Source organism: Pristis pectinata, chromosome 5 (genome assembly GCF_009764475.1).
Source record: "Pristis pectinata isolate sPriPec2 chromosome 5, sPriPec2.1.pri, whole genome shotgun sequence".
Classification (NCBI taxonomy): Eukaryota; Metazoa; Chordata; class Chondrichthyes; order Rhinopristiformes; family Pristidae; genus Pristis; species Pristis pectinata.
Window position 1 is genome coordinate 106063434 of NC_067409.1, and position 20129 is coordinate 106083562.

At 40.3% G+C, this 20129-nt stretch overlaps 1 protein-coding gene across 4 annotated transcripts in view; it reads left to right on the top strand.

The window, feature by feature from the left end:
• LOC127570393 (dual 3',5'-cyclic-AMP and -GMP phosphodiesterase 11A-like) overlaps positions 1-20129 on the top strand; it is a 189228-nt gene that overhangs the window by 40965 nt on the left and 128134 nt on the right. For all 4 annotated transcript variants that reach the window (XR_007956358.1, XM_052015935.1, XM_052015933.1 and 1 more), the window contains exon 2: positions 2883-3041. Coding sequence is in view for 3 of the 4 variants with exons in the window: in XM_052015935.1 (XP_051871895.1) it covers positions 2883-3041 (159 nt within the window). In the remaining variant the exon portion in view is untranslated. The remainder of the gene's footprint in view (positions 1-2882; positions 3042-20129) is intronic.

The window sequence follows — 20129 nt, forward strand, 5'->3', positions numbered from 1 at the left end:
GAGAAAGTACAGTGTTATAGGAAATATTATACTTTTCTACTTTGCATTTTACATAACAGTGGAATGCTTTTACTTTTGACCTTGTACATTGTCCACATTGCAATGAATAATGACAAAGGGCTGCATAGTAAGGTTATCAGCAGTATTACAAGCTTCTGGGTCTACAGTAAAAGTACCAAATTATATTATCTTCCAATTTATGGCCTCTTCTTTTCCGCCCAAGGCCATGATACAAACTATGAGAGAATCTGTATAGATCTGTGACAGTTGTATAATACAACATCATGGCAATGTGTATTAATGAGATCCTCGCAATGTCCTTTTCGGCAATTCAACTCTCTTGTAGAAGCGATTTGTGAAAAGTCTGCTGTAGTTGCAAGGTCACAAGTGAGTCATGAATAACAAAGGCAATTCAACATCTCAGTTTAGCAATGCAGAAAGAACCCATAACTCCAGTGCATTCACTGCACCCAATCTTAAATCATTTCTGTGTTTCTCATTCAAACACTTTACCTGTCTATGAGTTGATTTCTCCTTCTAAGAAGAAGAGCCCCTTGTCCTGTTCTGGTGATGTATTTTGAAGTAGTGTTCTGAATCTGCTTTTTCTATATCACTTACTGTGTCATGTATGTATATATTACCTCCACGATTATCCCATAGGTGTTGTTCCATAGCAATGCTCTGAATTGTTATTCTGTATACACTGCACTCCAAATGATGTTATTCTATCTAATAGCATAATCTAAACTAGCTCCCTGGATGGACTTTAGATTGATGTTTTAGCAGTTGATTAATGGAGAAGAAATGTACTAAAAATACCCCTAAATTTGTTCTCAAAAAGCCGTTAACACTCAGACAATTAACTGAGAGAGCTAATGGTAATTTATCCAAGAAGGCTGATACAGGTCATGCATTCTTTTCCAAGAACAGAAGGCAGAGCTCGACAAACCAGGTGTATTCTGTCTTGTACGCATCTGTGTGATGTTAGATTAAATAGTGGCTTGGGCTGTCTTGATTTGGAAATTGTTATGGTACCAACATATCTTCTGTGAAATGATTGACACTCAAAGGATATTCCAGCATATATACCAGGCAGACTTAACACGAGCCTGACAGGACCTGACTATATTTATCAAGTTCTGGTTGTGTGGATATTCTGATAAAACATTTGCATTCAGGTCACGCTGGGCCATGCCCTATTGACTCAGCTCAGTTGGTTATCAGTTGGGATGACTTGGTTTGTATTATCACATGCAATTAGCATGTGTGGGATGAGTTATATTTACAGAAATGATTGTGTTCGGCTCAGGCCAGCAAAACTGGGGACATTTCTCTGGAAATAAAGGAAAAATAATTTAGGACCTGTATTGTGGAGGGCCGTGGCTGTAAATTTATTGTAAATAAATTATTTATCTCTAAGACTGTGTTCAGAGTCCTTGTCCTCTGAGACCTCGAATCTGTTTCACAACAGGACCCTAGTTTTAATTCCTGGCTGATGTTGAGTGGGTGAGTGGCAGAATGAGTTGGAAAAGTACTTGCTGCTTCAGTAATTATGCCTGAACTTTTTTAACGTCCAAGACTTACTTACATCCTACTAGATGGCTTCCCATCTAGAGTAGGGAGGAAGTGTTGGAATTTCATGAGACCTTTAAGCAGCCAACCCAGCAGAGTATCTTGGGCATCTCGTATTTGGGTAGGTGGGGCAGAGGGGCAAAAGCAGCCCAAGTTTAGTTCAAAACCTGGACCAGCATTCTTGTTTCTTATGACACCACAACAGAAAGAAAAGCAGGGAAGTGCGTATTTGAATAATAAAACATGTAACGAATGTGTGATAAATGAGAAGAAGATGGAACTACACAGAGAACTCTTTCAGAGAGCCAACCAATGCACAAAGCTGAAATTCTTGTGATTTTTCAGTACCTTGTATATAGCATATTCTAGCCTATATGAAGGTACAAAACACAGCAGCTTGTATTAACCTATATATAGAACTATCTTAGATTGTATTATTGTCTAAATAAGCACATGCTCAATTATCTGTCATATTTTACAGCCTGGCCTGTATTACTCTTATAGTAAAATATTCTAACTTGTATTATTCTGAATAAAATATGCAATAACCTGTAAGATCTGGTATATAATGCAATTCAATTTAAATAGCACAATCCCATATGCATTATCACCTGATATAGCACACTCTAGTTACTATAACAGCAAAAGCAGCAGTCTAATCTGTGTTATTGTACGTAGCACACTAAACTATATTATCACTGCACATAATACTCTAACTTGTGTTATAGACGTAGGACATTCCTACCTCTGTTTCCCCTGTTACCAATACATATCATCTGATTCAAACACATTAAGTTCAACAATACAAATGTCAAAGTACTGCCTCAATGGAATAATGGAAAGAACTCTCCAATCCATATATATTTCAATATTTGTCAAATTCAAACCTACTTTGTGTCTAAGTATCAAAGAAATATTTTGCTTTCCTGTTGATTCCTAACTTGCCATGTGCACTTAAACTCAATAAAGTAGAAATATATAGCTGGCAATTTCTATACCAACAGTGCTCTTGCATCTTCAGTTTAACATATAAGAAATGAGTTTAAAAACTCATGCCTGCCCTGTGAGTCCATATTAAATTCCATTGCTCCAGTTTTGCTAGACTTCTTATTCCATTTTAAGATGTGTGTAAAAGTTAGATGGACCATTAGAATTGGTGAAAGGTAGCAGAGCATTTGTGTAACAATGCATTCAGTCCAGAGTTCTTTACAGATTGTTGTGTCAAAAGGATTGACTGATGTTACTATACAAAACTTTTCGTTCTTGTTTCTTATAACTAAACAAGCATCTTGTTGTTTTATTTTCTAAAGGATCACCGGTTCAACGATGAAATTGACAAGCTGGCAGGTTATAAGACGAAATCCATTCTGTGCATGCCAATTCAGAACTGTGATGGGGAGATTATCGGGGTAGCACAAGCCATCAACAAAAATCCCTCTGGAGTACCATTCACTGAAGATGATGAGAAAGTAAGATCTCCACACCAGTGTTGGCATTCCTCATTGATAATAAATTTTCATAATGTAGATTCTTTTACTTAAATTTGTTAGAAGGAATATCTGAAATATTATCATATAACTTCATTAGAACTTAGATTGCTATATTGCTGCAAATATAACCCACTTTGTGTTGTAAAGTTTATTTGAACACTAGCATCCTTTGATTTGTAGAATATAACTTTAAGGAAAATGTATGGCTTGATATATTTTATGTGATGCAAGCATTTTGAATTGCTTTACTTGGAGTATAATTATTCTTGTAGAAACTTTTCTGATAGTGTTTCTATTTACAGGGGCTTCCTGGATTATGAATGACCAGACTAATGGAAATCTGACTTTACACAAATTCTCCTACACATTTTTAAAGCATTTTTTTTCAAGCTAGTAATAACAGTAATAAAATGTTTCATGCTGTTCATTAATGACTGGATACAGTATATATTCCATTAGTTTAATTATGGGCAGCATTAAGGTGATTATTTAATGAAATGAAAGAATTATAGCAGATGTAGAGTGATACAACATGGGTTGCTGTAGAAAATGATACACAGAAACTAGCTGACAGACAGTTCTCAGGAACTGAACACGTTACGTAACCCTGGGACTGCCAATATCGATATGGGGTCTGAAGATCCATCAACCTTCCAGTCTGAATCCAGTGTGAATGCAATGGAAGGTCTGGAAATTAGGATGTCACTCAGATACTTGGCCCTGATTTTCCCTGACAGTTCCTTCAGTGCCTGGGGAAGATGGACCCACGTGCCACAGAGGCGGGTCATGGTCCAGATTCCCAAAGACAAAACAAAAATTCTACCAATATTGTTCAATTCCCTTAGATAAAGAACCCAATCGAGAATTAACATTGTTTTCCTGAGGAGAGGGGAGGATGGTATCCATTACCTGAAAGAGCACCTTCTGTCAGATTTGCTGCTCTTTCTCGTAGACCTAGGAGTGGAGCTAGCCGCATTAATTATGTAAGTGAGGTGAACCCCTTGCATGGTTTGGTGGGCTAACATTAGAGGTCACCACAGTCACATCTGACTCTTTTGGTGGGGTATACAGCCTATGGATTGTGGCCCCTGCAGATTGTGGTTGCCTGTTTCTTGTTAGAAATGCAAAAGCTCTGCCTTGGAGGAAACTTTGTTGAATTTACAATTGCCATGAGTACTTCAGTGAATTTATAATGCCCCTGCACACAATGATTACCTCATGTCCTTTAAAAAATTATACTCTAGAAATTCGTGCATACCTTTTGTATGACAGTTCTCCACATGCTCACAAAACTGATTGCCATTTACAATAGTAAATTATGATGTGTTTTCACACATTGAAGCATTCTATCACATGGTTCTGTGCACATTGCACACACATAACTGACACTTAGACTCAATATGCATTGTATATCTGCCACCCGCTCTGCTGAATTGTTCAACATATATGGAGTCAACACACAATGTGGGACATGTACAGGAAAGCAAGTCAGGAGGGCAGGAAGCAGATCACATATGTGCACTATTTAACGCATATTGGTAAATTGGTTTATTATTGTCACATGTACTGAGGTACAATGAAAAACTTTGTTTTGCATGCCATCCATACAGATCATTTCATCACATCAGCACATTGAGCTAAGTCATGAGAAAAGCAATAATGCAGAATGAAGTGTTACAGTTATAGAGAAAGTAGAGTGCAGGCAGACAATAGGTGCGAGGCCATAACGAGGTCGATTGCGAGGTCAAGAGCCCATCTTATTGCACCAGAGGTCTGTTCAATAGTCTTATAACAGCAGGAGGCTCTTATAGAAGCTGTCCTTGAGCCTGGTGGTAGGTGCTTTCAGGCTTTTTTTATCTTCTGTCCAATGGGAAGGGGGAGAAGAGAGAATGTCAGGGGTGGGTGGGGTCTTTGATTACGTTGACTGCTTCACCAAGGCTGCGAGAAGTGCAGACAGAGTCCACGGAGGGGAGGCTGGTTTTCGTGATGTGCTGAGCTGTGTCCACAACTCTCTGCAGTTTCTTGTGGTCGCGGGTAGAGCAGTTGCCATACCAAGCCATGATGCAACTGGATAAGATGCTTTCTATGGTGCATCAATAAAAATTGGTGACAGTCAACAGGGACATGCCAAATTTCTTTTGCCTCCTGAGGAAATAGAGGCACTGGTGTTCATTTTGGCCACGACGTCTATGTGGTTGAACCAGGACAGGCTGCTGGTGATATTCACTCCTAGGAACCTCAAGCTCTCAACCATCTCCATCTCAGCACCATCGATATAAACAGGAGTGTGTGCACCATCCCCCTTTCTGAATTCAATGACCAGCTCTATTGTTTTGCTGAGATTGATGGAAAGGTTGTTGTGATAACACCATATTAATAGGCTCCCTATCTCCCTCCTGTACTCCGACTTATCATAATTCGGCCCAATACAGTAGTGACATCTGCCAACTTGTAGATGGACTTAGAGCAGAATCTAACCAGGCAGTCGTGAATGTATAGGGAGTAAAGTAGAGGGCTGAGGACGCAGTCTTGTGGGGCACCACTGTTGAGGATGATTGTGATGGAGGTGTTGCTGCCTATCCTCACTGACTGAGGTCTGTTGGTCAGGAAGTCACAAGAAAATGCGAACAGATCTGCAAGAAACTGCTAGCCCGTATGAGTGTATGTGTCAACTAATTCAGGATTTTTGTCCCAGATCTGGCTGCTCCTTGCTGTGATTATGCTGGTAGTGCTCCAGAGTTGTATTCCTCATAAAGTCTAGGGGTAGAGTAGGAACTTGCTGCAGTTCCTCAATTAATGGCAAGCCAATTCTTTTTGGTGGAGTAGATCATCTGCAAGACTTAATGGTAAATGAGTTCATTTATATTTTTCCGAATTAATTGAGTTTAATTAAATGTTTATTATTTTTAATTCTAATTTTAAAAGGTTTTTAATAACTTATTTTCTTTTAGTCTCTTTGATTTTTAATAGCTTCTGTATGTTTTAAATGTTTGTGTACCTCAGGGATATTCAGGAATATTCACAGATTTGACAGTCAGCTATGTCTGGGATTGTGGCTTTGCTAGTTGTCAAAGAGTTTATTGCCATTTGTTGGTGGGTCTTGTTCTTGCCTACCCATGTGGTGGTGTTGTGTTGTGCTGGACCATTCTGCTCTCAGGGTCTTGCCATTTAGGATCAGGACAATGTCAGGCAGCATATTGACAGAAGTGAGTCTGGTAAAGGTATGTTTGTCCTTAACAATAGCAAGTCAGAATGGCTTATGGCTGGCAGCATGTTCTAGTTGATTAAAAAAATGATTGGGTGCCATCAGTCTGTATTGAAACGGCAAACACTACAAATGGAGGTGTGTGTGGGAACTTATTAGAGTTGAGGGAGACAGCAGTTGTGCATCATGTCTGTAACTGTTTCAGTTGTAGATGTGTGGTAATAAAATTCAATGGCACCCAAGGCCCAAGACAACGGGTGCCATTGAAAGACCATGATTGCACTCTGTGCACTGCTCCCTTGCAGAGAGTGCAGAGCAAAATAACAGTTATGTGAGGGAACAAGATTTAATCTTGTGAGTGGAGGCGAGAGGTGTCAGAGAGGAGAGAGAGCTGATTCTCAGAGGTCAACAATTTGATGAGGTTTAGGGTTAGTGTTGTACGCCCAATGAACGGCGGCTAGAAGACCGAACTGGGACCTGGGAGAGGGTGGGGAGGGGTGAGGGGCTGCAAATTTGCGGAGGCTTGGCCCATGTTTCGAACCTGTAGTTTTCTGAAGTATCCTCATTGGCTGCTCACCTCATTACAGGATGTTGATGCACAGACCCGGAGGAAAGGATTTTTAATTTTATATTAAATTTTTCTCTTTTAATTTTTTATCACTGTGGTTATTACTGCATTAATTCTGTTGCCTTGTAGCTTTCAATTTTTGGTGTGAAAAGTTCAGAAGCTTCACTTATTAAAGAGATGTCTGATTGATTCCAGGACAGTTGAAGTTAGACTTTATGATTTCTTTGAATTAGAGTAGATCATACTATTGATTGGTATGACTCAGTGGAGCTGAAGATCTGAAGACAACGATAATATAAAAGGTGCCTTGATCTTACAACCTGATATTGCCCAATGCTGATGTTTGGTCCTTCCTGCCAGCTGCTGATTTCCACCCTGATACCCATCGGAGGAGAAGTACCATTCTTCACATGTCGACAATGTTTTGCACATCAGTCGGTTTCAAATAGACCCAAATAGAACTGAGCCAGTTACATTCAACTTTCTTTGGTCTGCTCATTTAAATAAGCTCATTTTGCAGATTTGGAGATGTTTAGGAGGCACACTAGTGCCATTGTCACAACATTATAAGCAAGTTGAATTACAAACATATGAGTAGAAAGAGTAGAAGGAAGCCACCCGGTTTCTTGAGACATATCTTCCTTTTTATAAGATTATGGCTGATCTGCTTGTAACTTTAACTTTGCATTCACATCTGCCTGCAATAACCTTTCATCCCCTTATCAAGGATCTATGTGACACTGCTTTAAAAATGTTCAAAGACGCCCTTGGTGGAAAAAATTCCAAAGACTCATGAAAGAGAGAATTTTGCCTTACCTCTGCCATAAAAGGGTGTTTATTTTTAAACACTGCCCCACACCCCCACCCACAAGGCCCCTCAGGATCTTTTATATTTCAACCAAATCCCCACTCACTCTTCTAAACTCTGGTGCATAGAAGCCTAGCCTATACATCCTGTGCACATAAGGCAACCCACTACTTCCAGCTACTTGTCTGGTAAATCTCTGAACTGCTTCCAACACATTAACATCCTACCTTAAATAAAGAGATCAATTCTCTACACAGATGAACTTACCAATACCTTGTATAACTGAAGATTTAACCTCCCTGCTTTGTATTCAATTCCCCTATAAGATAAGATCTCTGTATTAGTCACCTTACATTGAAAGACACAGTGAAATGCATCTTTTGCCTCGAGTGTTCTGGGGGCAGCTCACAAGTGTCACCACGCTTCCGGCCCAACATAACACGCCCACAACTTCCTAACCCGTACGTCTTTGGAATGTGGGAGGAAACTGGAGCACCTGAGGAAACCCTCCTTACAGACAGTGGCTGAAATTGAAACCCGGGTTGCTGGCGCTGTAATAGCGTTACGTTAACCGCTACACTACCGTACCTAGAAGTACAGAATAACATTTTGTTAGCTTTCCTAATTACTTTCTTTACCTGCATCCTAGACTTTAGTGAATCATGCACCAGAAACACCTGGATCTCTCTGTATCTTAGAAGCTTAGCAGTCTCTCACCGTTTAGATAATGTGTTGATTTTAATTTTCCTGCCAATATTACAATTTACATGCTACACAGCATTCTCCAGATTTTTGACCACTCATTTATCCCTTTGAAGACTCCTTATGTCTTCTTTAGGACTTATTTTCCTACCTATATGACATGAGTGGATTTAGCCACCATGCCTTTGGTGCCTTCAGCCAAGTCCTGGATCATAGACTTGGGACAGCGTAGAATGGGGCCCTTCCAGCCCACCTCGTCCATGCTGATGTGATGCTTATCTCTGCTAATCCCATTTACCCGCATTAGGCCCATATCCCTCTACACTGTAAGACCATAAGGCATAGGAGCAGAATTAGGCCATCCGTCCCATTGATTCTGCTCCGCCATTCGATCATGGCTGATTATTTTCCCTCTCACCCCATTCTCCTGCCTTCTCCCTGTAACCTTTGACGCCCTTACTAATCAGGAACCTACCAACCTCCGCTTTAAATATACCCATTGACTTGGCTTCCACAGCCATCTGTGGCAATGAATTCCACAGATTCACCGCCCTCTGCCTTAAGAAATTCCTCCTCATCTCTGTTCTGAAGGGACGTCCTTCTATTCTGAGGCTGTGCCCTCTGGTCCGAGACTCTCCCACTACTGGAAACATCCTCTCCACGTCCACTCTATCCAGGCCTTTCAATTACTCCTCTCCTATCTAAATACCTGTCCAAGTGCCTTTTAAGCATTGTAAATATACCTTCCTCTACCACCTCCTCGGGCAGCCACAACGAGATAGATTGAGGAGATCAAGAGTTCATCTTTATTCTATGCAAGGTCCGTTCAAGAGTCTTATAACAGCGGGATAGAAGCTGTCCTTGAGCCTGGTGGTACGTGTACTCAAGTTTTTATATCTCCTGCCCGATGGAAGGGGGGAGAAGAGAGAATGACTGAGGCAGAAGGCTATTGTTCTGGAATCTGATAAGTAAGGAGGGTGATAATGGGAGCCATTAGGTAAGCTGAAGGGCAGCTGGAACCAGAAGCAATGGGGAGAGGGGTTGAAGCCGATGTGTAAAGTGTGTGGGTGGTAGGTAGATGGAACCAGAAGGGGGATGAAAATGAGTGATGTTGGGCTAGGGGGTGTATGGAAAGGGGACAAAAAGTGTGACAACTGGAAGGAGGAGGGGGCAGAGGCCAGATGACAGCTCTCGAATACCTCCTCATACCTACACCTGGACCATGACCCCAACCAACAAAACACCAGGCCACAACTTAGCATGCCCACAACTTCCTAACCCTTATGTCTTTTGAACGTGGGAGGAAACTGGAGCGTCCAGAGGAAACCCACACAGACACACGGGGAGAACATACAAACTCCTTACAGACAGCAGCAGGAATTGAACCCAGGTCACTGGCGCTGTAATAGCATTACACTAACTGCTGTACTACCATGCCTACCTGTTCCGCCTAATTTTCCAGCTGATCTGTCTCGCTGCATCCTTAGACAACTTCTTTCACTCTCTATGACTCCATCAATTTTTGTGTCATCTGCACATTTACTAATCAGACCACCTGCATTCTTATCCAAGTCATTTATATACTGTATATCACAAACAGCATAAGTCCCAGCACTAATCCCTGTGGTACACTACTTTTTACAGACTTCCCATCAGAGAAACACCCATCCACCACTACCCTCTGCTTCCTATCACCAAGCCAATTTTGGATCCAGTTTGCCAACACATTCCATTTGCCTAAACCTCCTGGGCCGGCCTACCATCTGGGACCTTGTCAAAAGTCTTGCTAAAGTCCATTTAAACTGCCTTCATCAATTTACTTGGTTACCTCCTTAAAAAAGCTCAACCAGATTTGATCTCTCCTGCACGAAACCATGCTGACTACTCTTAATTAGGCCCTACCTTTCCAAATGAATGTAAATCCTATCCCTCAATATTCTCCAACAACTTCCCTAGCACTGATGGAAGGCTCACTGGCCTGTAGTTTCCAGGTTTATCCCAACTGCCCTTCTTGAACAAGGAGACGTTAATTATCCTCCCGTCTTCTTGTATTTCACCTGTGGCTAACAAAGATGCAAAAAATCTCCATTAGAGTCCCTGCAATCTCTTCCCTTACCTCCCAGACCATCCTGGGATAGATCCCATCAGAGCCTGGGGATTCATCCACCCTAATGTGCACCGGTATTTCTAACACTTATGCCTTCCTGATGCAGACATGTTGCAGAATATCAGCATGTTATCCAGCCTCCACACCTTTCTCCTTGGTGAATACCGATGAGATAGGACTTCACTCATATCTCCTGTCTCTACACATAGATTACCCCTTTGATCCCCAAGGAGAGTCACCCTTTCCTTAGCTAGCCTCTTGCTTCTAATATACTTATAATAGGTTTTATATAAACTATGAAAAGTTGATGCCCTAGCACTGATCCCTGTGGCACACCATTACTTACATCTTGCTTAGCTGAAGAAGAACCAATTTTATGTTATCACCCAAACTTCTGTTCATGCCAAGATGTTACCTCCAATACAATAAGTTTTTATAACCTTTGATGCAGCACCTTTTGGAAATCTTAGTGCATCCCCTTGTTTCCCTTTAATAACAACAGATGTTACTTGTTCAAAGAACTCTAGTTAATTGGTCAAGCATGATTTACCTTTCACAAGACCCCATTGACTTTTCCTTAAAGAAATGGAATCAGTGAAATAATTTTACAAAATGGAACTAAAATTGTCAATGCTCTTTGGAAGCACAAAAGAAATCTCAGCAAATCACTAGTCTTTAAAAGGCAGGGTGGGCAGTAATGAGCAGGAAAGCTGCAGCCAGGTGAAGGAAGCAGCACCTTTGTGCGGATTGTCTGATGCAGTAGCAGCCTCAGGGGGGTTAGCAGATTAAAGGGTTCATACGTTCTTGGGCCCATCTGTTTGAGTTCATTTAACAAAGAAGAGCCAGCAAGAGCTTCAGGTATTGAATGCAGCAAGTCCTTTAACTGGATTGGGCGACTATAAAGGTGGAAGTCATGGAGATTGTCAGTGTTATGTTCAGAACCCCAGTAACTACTGGACAGTTCTGGGAGAGTTACAGTCACCTCATAATAGAGATCAAGATGGGACACTGATGCAAATGTGTGTTCCGGACTGGTAATACATCCTTCACTTACGTTCTAGTCTATCATGCTCGTAGCAACATTGTGAATAATAACCCAACAAGAATAATTCCTGGTGGAAACAGCAGAGTTTATCCCTGACTCAGCATTACAAATCAGATTACCTGGGCATTATCACATTGCTGTGATGAGAGGGTTAGTGATCAGAAGCACTGGGATACTTTGTCTGATCACCCACTATAATTTTGAGGAGAGACTGATGGAAACCAGGAGTCTCAGTGTAAGTGGCCAGGTTCCTGGGGACTCTGCTGAGCTTCTGCCAGAGCTACCATGGAAGGGTAAAATCACAATCAGTTTCATTATAGATTTTAGACATCCTGAACCAGTGGTCTGCTCTCGCCTATTATGTCCCGACTTCCCCCAGGGGAGGATTAGTTGGCTGCTTTGTCAGTCCCTTAAATTGAATAAACTCTTTAAGTGATGACATTGCAATCTTGTTCTTCTCCTGTTTTCCATTTTCTTATCCCATTCCTTAGAATTTGGCTTGCTGCTGGTGTGACTTATAATCTTGTGCAATTCAGTGTCGTACAATTCAACCAACTCCAGGACATCTGATGGAATTTAGGTCTTGATGGACTAAAGTCTCATTCCATTACACTTCAGCTTCTGGGAGCTGACAATTCAAACAAATTAGCATAATAACAGGAGATATTTAAATAGTTGAACTTTGGTACAATATAGAAGGCACTATCAGGATAAGTAGCTGAAGGAAATTTCATGGAAGTATTTAAGATGAAGTGAGAGAAAGCACGAGGCAGAAAGGAATGGAAGGATATGATGATGATGATGATATCTTTATTAGTCACATGTACATCGAAACACAGTGAAATGCATCTTTTGCGTAGAGTGTTCTGGGGGCAGCCTGCAAGTGTCGCCATGCTTCTGGCGCCAACAGAGCATGCTCACAACCTCCCAACCTGTACGTCTTTGGAATGTGGGAGGAAACCGGAGCACCCGGTGGAAACCCATGCATGTACGTTGATGTAGTGCCTCCTGTGGAACATCAACATTGGCATGGACCATTTGGGACAAATGATCTATTTCTGCATTGTATTTTATCCACTTAAGCAAATAAAAAGAGGTGAAGTAAGCATCTGAGAAATTATTGATCATTACTTGTTTTGAGAGTTCCTGAGGCAAAAGGCAAAACTCCAACTTCCCGAGCGATCAATATGCTGATTTATTGAAGGGCACCCACGTCTCTGTTATTAGTTTACAAAATATAAAAGACACACTTATTTCAGCACTTGTACATCATGAAGTTTGAAAATGGGCACTGACTCAGAAATTGATTTATGGCTTTTACTAAGGAATTTGCTTAATATTCTCCTTCTTTAATGCAATATTACGGGCATCTTGTTTTGTACTGGGATCCTTCATATAGCATTGGGAAGATGGAAATGACTAACTTTGATCTGCATTTGTCTATTCAAGCATCTTCAAGGCAGTGATTAATCAAGCATAAAATGAAGCATTTAATGAAAACTATCTAAGTGCATAATAGTGACTTGTGTAACTTTGGAAGGTATCGGCAAGAGGACAGGCCACTTGTACAGCTAAAAATGTCAGGAGAGGAGGTGAGTTGAGAATATTGGTAAGGGATGGGGAGAAAAAAACAAGTAGTGATCAATAATTTCTCAGATGCCTACTTTACCTCTTTTTATTGATAGATGTAACTTCTAGTAGCTACCACAGGGTGGCAGAAGATCCTATTTCATCTGAGAAATGAGTTCAAGCAAATGCAAAGAACAGCAAGAAGTCTTCAAATACTGCCACCATTGGGAATTCAGGAGAATTGTTTTCCTCAGTGAGAGTGCACAGATGTGAAACACCAGCTGCTTCTCAAAATATATTTAAGGCAATATTCATATTATTAATGATCATGCATCTGATATCTTACTTGAAAAATCTGTTGTGATGTTCCAGGTCTTGTATCATCTTAAGTTTGCATTTTGCAAAATCAAATAGATTTTTTAGTCACAGAATGGTAGCTTCACTGGGTGTTAATTTCATGAGCATGGGTGTAATTTTAGGCACATTTTTTTTAAGGGACGGCTTTGATGAAGGTGTTTTTGCTGTTCGCCAGCTCATAAGGGAATTTCCCTCAACTGACTGGTGGCTCTGCTTTCACACTCTTTCCCTGGCTGTGATCCCTTTACAAACTTCCAGAAATGATTTTAAGTAGGCTCCTTTCTGATATGTTTGGAGAACAAGTATGCTGGTTCTCTTCATGTCTTAGAAGCATCACAAAGGCTATCAGCAAATAGATTTCCATTTCCTAGAGTACAATATTATCTTTGCATTGTTTTACGTGCCTTCAATTAATGAAAATATCAGTTAATTAAATTATCCACTATCAATGAAGATAAAAGATAATTTGAAACAGCCATTAGTGATCAGTTTTGATCTATTAATTGATTTAACTCCAGCCAAAATAAACAAATCAGTAAATCTGTATCAACCAAATGTAACAACATTGTAACTGCAATCAAGAAGATCTTATAGTTATTATTTCTATTTTTCTTTATTAGCCATAATCTCACTTGCAAATAATTTTTAAAAAAGTCTCATAAATGTAATTACTAAGTGAGTATTTGGGGCATTTGCCACAAATCAAGCAAAAAACACAGATGTGCAGTTTGAGAGAATAAGCTAATTTTAAATGCAGCATGTTGGATTTTCATTTAGGTCTTGTGGTCTTTCCTGAGTTTCGTTATTTTTTAAGCATCTATCACTTTACTTGTACAATAACAATATTAAAATCAGTAACTATAATTGCAGTTTTCTAAATAGTGCATAGGAGTTCCTATAAAATATAAAATGTAACCTCAATCAGACTTTTAGTGATATTATTTATCAACTTCATGTCCCGAAATTTCTTAAAAGAATGTCAAGAATTCAGTTTGTGTTTTGAACATCATAAGCCATTATCTTATAAGAAAATATTTCACATTAGCCAACAACACTTTTATAATACCCATATAGCCAAATTGGTTATGTGTGAGGCCTAATATCTATTTAATGAGGACTTCTCCTCTGAAAACCAGTGGCTTTCTTTCCTGTGTTCTATAGGTTCCCATACTGTAAATCAGTATTATTCAGCTTTCAGTTGAAGTGTTTCTTAGCTAGTACATAAGAACATAAGAAATAGGAGCAGGAGGCGGCCATCTGGCCCGTCTAGCCTGCTCTACCTTTCAATAAGATCATGGCTAATCTGGCCGTGGACTTAGATCCACCTACCTGCCTTTTCCCGATAACCCTTAATTCCACTACTATGCAAAAATCTGTCTACCTGTGTCTTAAATATATTTAATATATTTAGAGGTAGCCTCTACTGCTTCCCTGGGCAGAGAATTCCATAGATCCACTACCCTCTGGGGAAAGCAGCTCCTCCTCATCTCTGTCCTAAATCTACTCCCCCAAATCTTGAGGCCATTTCCCCTAGTTGTTGTCTCACCTACCAGTGGAAACAACTTTCCTGCCTCTATCTCATAATTTTATATGTTTCTATAAAATCCCTTCTCGTTCTTCTGATTTTCAGTGACTATAGTCGCAGGCGACTCAATCTCTCCTCATAGGCTAACCCCTCATCTCCGGAATCAACCTGGTGAACCTCCTCTGCACTGCCTCCAAAGCGAGTATATCTTTCCTCAAGTAAGGAGACCAGAACTGCACGCAGTACTCCAGGTGCAGCCTCGTCAGTACCCTGTACAGTTGCAGCATAACCTCCCTGCTCTTAAATTCAATCCCTCTGGCAATGAAGGCCAACATTTCATTTGCCTTCTCGATAACCTGTTGCACCTGTAAACCAACCTTTTGCAATTCATGCACAAGCACTCCCAAGTCCCTCTGCACAACAACCTGCTGCAATCTTTCACCATTTAAATAGCAATCTGATCTTCTATTTCTCCTTCCAAAGTGGATGATCTCACATTTACCAGCATTGTACTCCATCTGCCAGACCCTTGCCCACTCTCTTAACCTATCTATACCTCTCTGGAGACTCTCCGCATCCTCTGCGGAATTTGTTTTTCCACTCAATTTAGTGTCAGAAGCAAACTTAGATACGCTACACTTGGACCCCTGTTCCAAATCGTTAATGTATACCGTGAACAGTTGCTGGACCAGCACTGACCCCTACCGCACCCCGATCACCACTGATTGCCAACCAGAGAAACGCCCATTTATCCCAACTCTCCCTTCTATGGGTTAACCAATCCTCTATCCATCCCAATACATTACCCCCAGCTCCATGCACCCTCACCTTATCGATAAGTCTTTTATGCGGCACCTTATCGAACGCCTTCTGGAAATCCAAGTATACAACATCCACCTGTTCTCCTATATCTACTGCACTCATTATATCCTCTAAGAACTTCAGTAAGTTTGTCAAACAGGACTTGTCCTTCCTGAGTCAATGCAGTGTCTGCCTGATGCAACCACATCTATCCAGATGTCTCTCACTATTTCTTCCTTAATGATAGCTTCAAGCATTTCCCCAACGTTAAGCTAACTATAGTTACCTGCCTTTTACCTACATCCTTTTTTAATCAGTGGTGTGATATTCGCTGTCTTCCAATCTGCCGGGACCTGCCCAGAGTCCAGAGAATTTTGGTAAATTATCACGAACGCCTCTACTATAACTTCCACCATTATCAAGTCACCTCTCATCCTCCTTCGCAAAAAAATAATAATAAAAAAGACTTGATAGAGGTGTACAAGATGATAAGAGGCATAGATCGAGTGGACAGTCAGATACTTTTTCCCAGGGCGACAATGGCTAACACGAGGGGATATAATTTTAAGGTGATTGGAGGAAGGTATAAGGGGGATGTCAGGGGTAAGTTTTTTACACAGAGAGTGGTGGGTGTGTGGAATGCTCTGCCAGCAGAGGTTGTGAGGGCAGATAAATTAGGGACATTTAAGAGACTCTTAGATAGACACATGAATGATAGAAAAATAGGGGGCTATGTGGGAGGGAAAGGTTAGTTAGATCTTAGAGCAAGATAAAATGTCGGCACAACACTGTGGGCCAAAGGGCCTGTACTGTGCTGTAGTGTTCTATGTTCTCTGTTCTATGTTCCATTTCTTTTAGTACCCTGGGATGCATCCCATCAGGACCAGGGGACTTGTCTACCTTTAGACCTACTGGTTTGCTCAGCACAACCTCTTTAGTGACAGTGATTGTATCGAGGTTCTCACCAGAAGTCAGAATCCATTTATTGTCCTACTTTTGTCATATGCACAAGTACATGTATGCACAGGTGCAATGAAAATCTTACTTGCAGCGGCATCACAGGCACATAGCATCATATAAGCAGCATTCAGAAGAAAAACATAAATTAAACATAAATTATACTCAATTTTTACAATTTTACAATTAGAACAAAAAAAAACAAGTTCATTTTAGTGCAAAGTGATCATAGTGTTACTAAACTGTAGTGATTAGGGTTTTGCCAGTTGGTTCAAGAACCGAATGGTTGAAAGGAACCGAATGTTGTTGAACCTGTGATTCGAATAAGTGATGACTTTGAAGTAACACTCACTTCTAATTATTAAAAGCTTCATACTATGCTGAAGGTGGACATTTAATTCAAGCTGTATATGCTACTGAGAATAATCAAAATGACAGAGAGATAGTAGAATAAAGTTAGAAGTCTAATGAGGACTGTTTGTTTTATAATAAATACAAAGTAGTGGCACGATCACTTACCAAGTGAAGCCCTCCCCATGTCAATTCAATTTTTTTTATTTCTCTTGCTTTCATGCAAGTAGCTAGAAATTACAAGAGTGTTATCCAAATTCTGAATTCCTTTTGGAATACCCTTTTAACATGGGATCCTTAAAGTGAGCTGGAAGAGCCTTGATGTAGGTTCCTTTCAGTTCGTTTGTCTGTGAAGCCAGTCTGACTGTTCGACAGCTTGACTTGGGATATTTGTGGCTCCCCTCTGTACCTCTATTAGGTTGAAGCTGTCAGTCTGTTCATTTGAATGTTCCTTAAGGGAATGCTGTAAACCAGTATGTTCTCAGTAATGATCCAAAATGGATCCACTTTACAAAACCAACAAACAGCAAACAGTTTGCCTTCTTGCAGCCATCTTAGCTCTTTTGGATGGGGACAAGTAAGCTCAACAAATACTGTACGGGACTTGGAGCTTAAAACCTATCAGCTGTCTTCCTCATTGCCATCGACATCTTTGCTGAATGCCTGCACAGTGCCAAGGAGCATTTTGACCTTAATTGCCTGAGCTGCAGATCAGGCAGAGATATGCTTTTGATTTTTTTCCCCTTGCAAGTTTCCAATTGCAGTGAATTGTTGAGTGGAGACCCCACAACAGGGTGGGGAAAATCAGTAATTTACAGAGAATGCAGAAAACCGGCATCTGCTGACAGAAGCTGGAGTAGAGGAGGATTAAATAACAAGTATGAGGAATAAGACTACTTCAAAATGAGAAATTTCATGAAAATGTGAGGAAGACCAGGTATGAGTAGTTGAATGTGTGACAAAGTCTGCTTCGGTATCACCCCTGCCATTGCTTCTGATCCCCAGAACACCTCTGTGTCTACTTACCTTTGGTGATAATTGGAAAAAGGAATGACTTGCAGGTGAAACCCTGGGTGGCGGCTCAGCTGCCTGTGCATGCAAACTCTTCAGGAGATGCGGTGAAATCCCTGGTCTATTGTAGTAGCTTGATTTGATAAAATGGAGTCACTGAGCTGCCCATTACCATGGGCATCCAAGGGCACTTTTTCTATGTTTGAGTTGATTCTGTAGGACGACTACTTAGCAACTGGTCCTGTATAATGTCGCTAAAGGATGACTACCTAGCAACCAAAGATGTCCTCTAAGGTGGAGTTCTGGGTCATAGGAACATTGGGATTGTGGAACTGAGAGGGTTGGGAAATTCCATGAACAGCTATATCTCAATCTAATTTTGCATAGTTTAAAGGAAGACTCCAACAATGTGTATGGGATGGGTGAGTTAAATGCTGCATTCAAACTAAGAATCCCTCAGTTGCTGAGCTTGTCTTACCAACGTTAGCACCACATTGTATTGGGCCAAATTTCATACCCTCTCATGTGTTGGATCAAAAAGTAGGTCAGATTTTGTGCCATTGTCCTGCAGATAAAAATACTTAGTTATTAAGAATATACTCAATAGATGCATAATCAGGTAGATTCCAGAAATAACATACTTTTGTTTAAGTGTTTTATTTAAAAGTTCTGCCTCATACAGGACTTTATTCTGAACTCACAATGATCCCTGTGAGCATTCCATTGATAAATCCTTGCCCCATGCTTTATGGAAAAGATCATAACAAAGCATTGGAAGAATAAGCAAGATTCAGCCTTTCAACCCCCCCGTGCCTACTCCACCATTCAATAAAGTTGTGGGGGATCTTTTACTCCAGTGCTGCTTTCCAGCACAACGTCCATAGCTCTCGATTACCTTAAATCTAAAAATCTATTCATTTCTGCCTTGAATACAGTCAGGACCAAGCCTTCATTGTCCTCTTGGATGGTGAATTCCTAGAAGTCATTACCCTTGAGGTGAAGACATTTCTTCTTACCTCTATCTTGATTGGGCCTCTGCTTATTTTGAGACTGTGACCACTGGCTCTAGACACGCCAGCTAGGGAAATGTCATCCCTGCTCTCTATCCTATAGAGGAAGGATAAAATAACATGTGGTAAATAAGTTTGTATCAAGGCATGTGACATAGATTTTTTTACCGTGTTCTACCCACACTAAAAACATAATCAGAAAAATATGGGCAGAAAGTGAAACTTAAAATATTAATTTTCTTGTAACACTTGGACTTGTTTTGCTGTAGGAATTATAAATGATTAGTTTTAAAATACATTTTATATATGTCCACAAAGTGTCACTTAACATCCTTTTTAGAAATATACAACCAACACAAATAAAAATTCAATTACAAATTCTTCAATTAAAAGGAGCTGAAACTAAAGTCATGACAGAAAGAATCACTATTGGGAAATGCCTACTAAAAGAAAATGTGTATCTTCTACATAAATATGGAACTCTAATAAGCTCTTGTTTGAAACAGTTTTGTTCTGTCTTATACCACAAAAAATCAGTAAAGTCAATGACAGTTGGTGAAGGTGGAGGGAAGGAAATTCAAAGTAACAGCAGAAAGCTGTAAACTAGTTAAAGCTGTGGAAATGTTTTCAAATCTCAATGATGTTAGTTGTTGGAAATCTGAAATGAAAGCAGAAGATGTTTGAATGCACACTATACAATCAGATTTGAAAAAGTGGATGTCAGCTATGGAATCAGAATCAGAATCAGGTTTATTATCACTGACACGTTGTGAAATTTGTTGTTTTGCAGCAGCAGCACAGTGCAAAGACTTGAAATGACTGTAAGTTACAAAATAAATAAATAAATCGTGCAGTGCAAAAAAAAGAATAATGAAGAAGTGTTCATGGGTTCATGGACCATTCAGAAATCTGATGGCAGAGGGAAAGAAGCTGTTCCTAAATCATTGAATGTGGATCTTCAGGCTCCTGTACCTCCTCCCCGATGGTAGTAATGAGAAGAGGACATGTACCAGATGGTGAGGTTCCTTAGTGATGGATGTCGTCTTCTTGA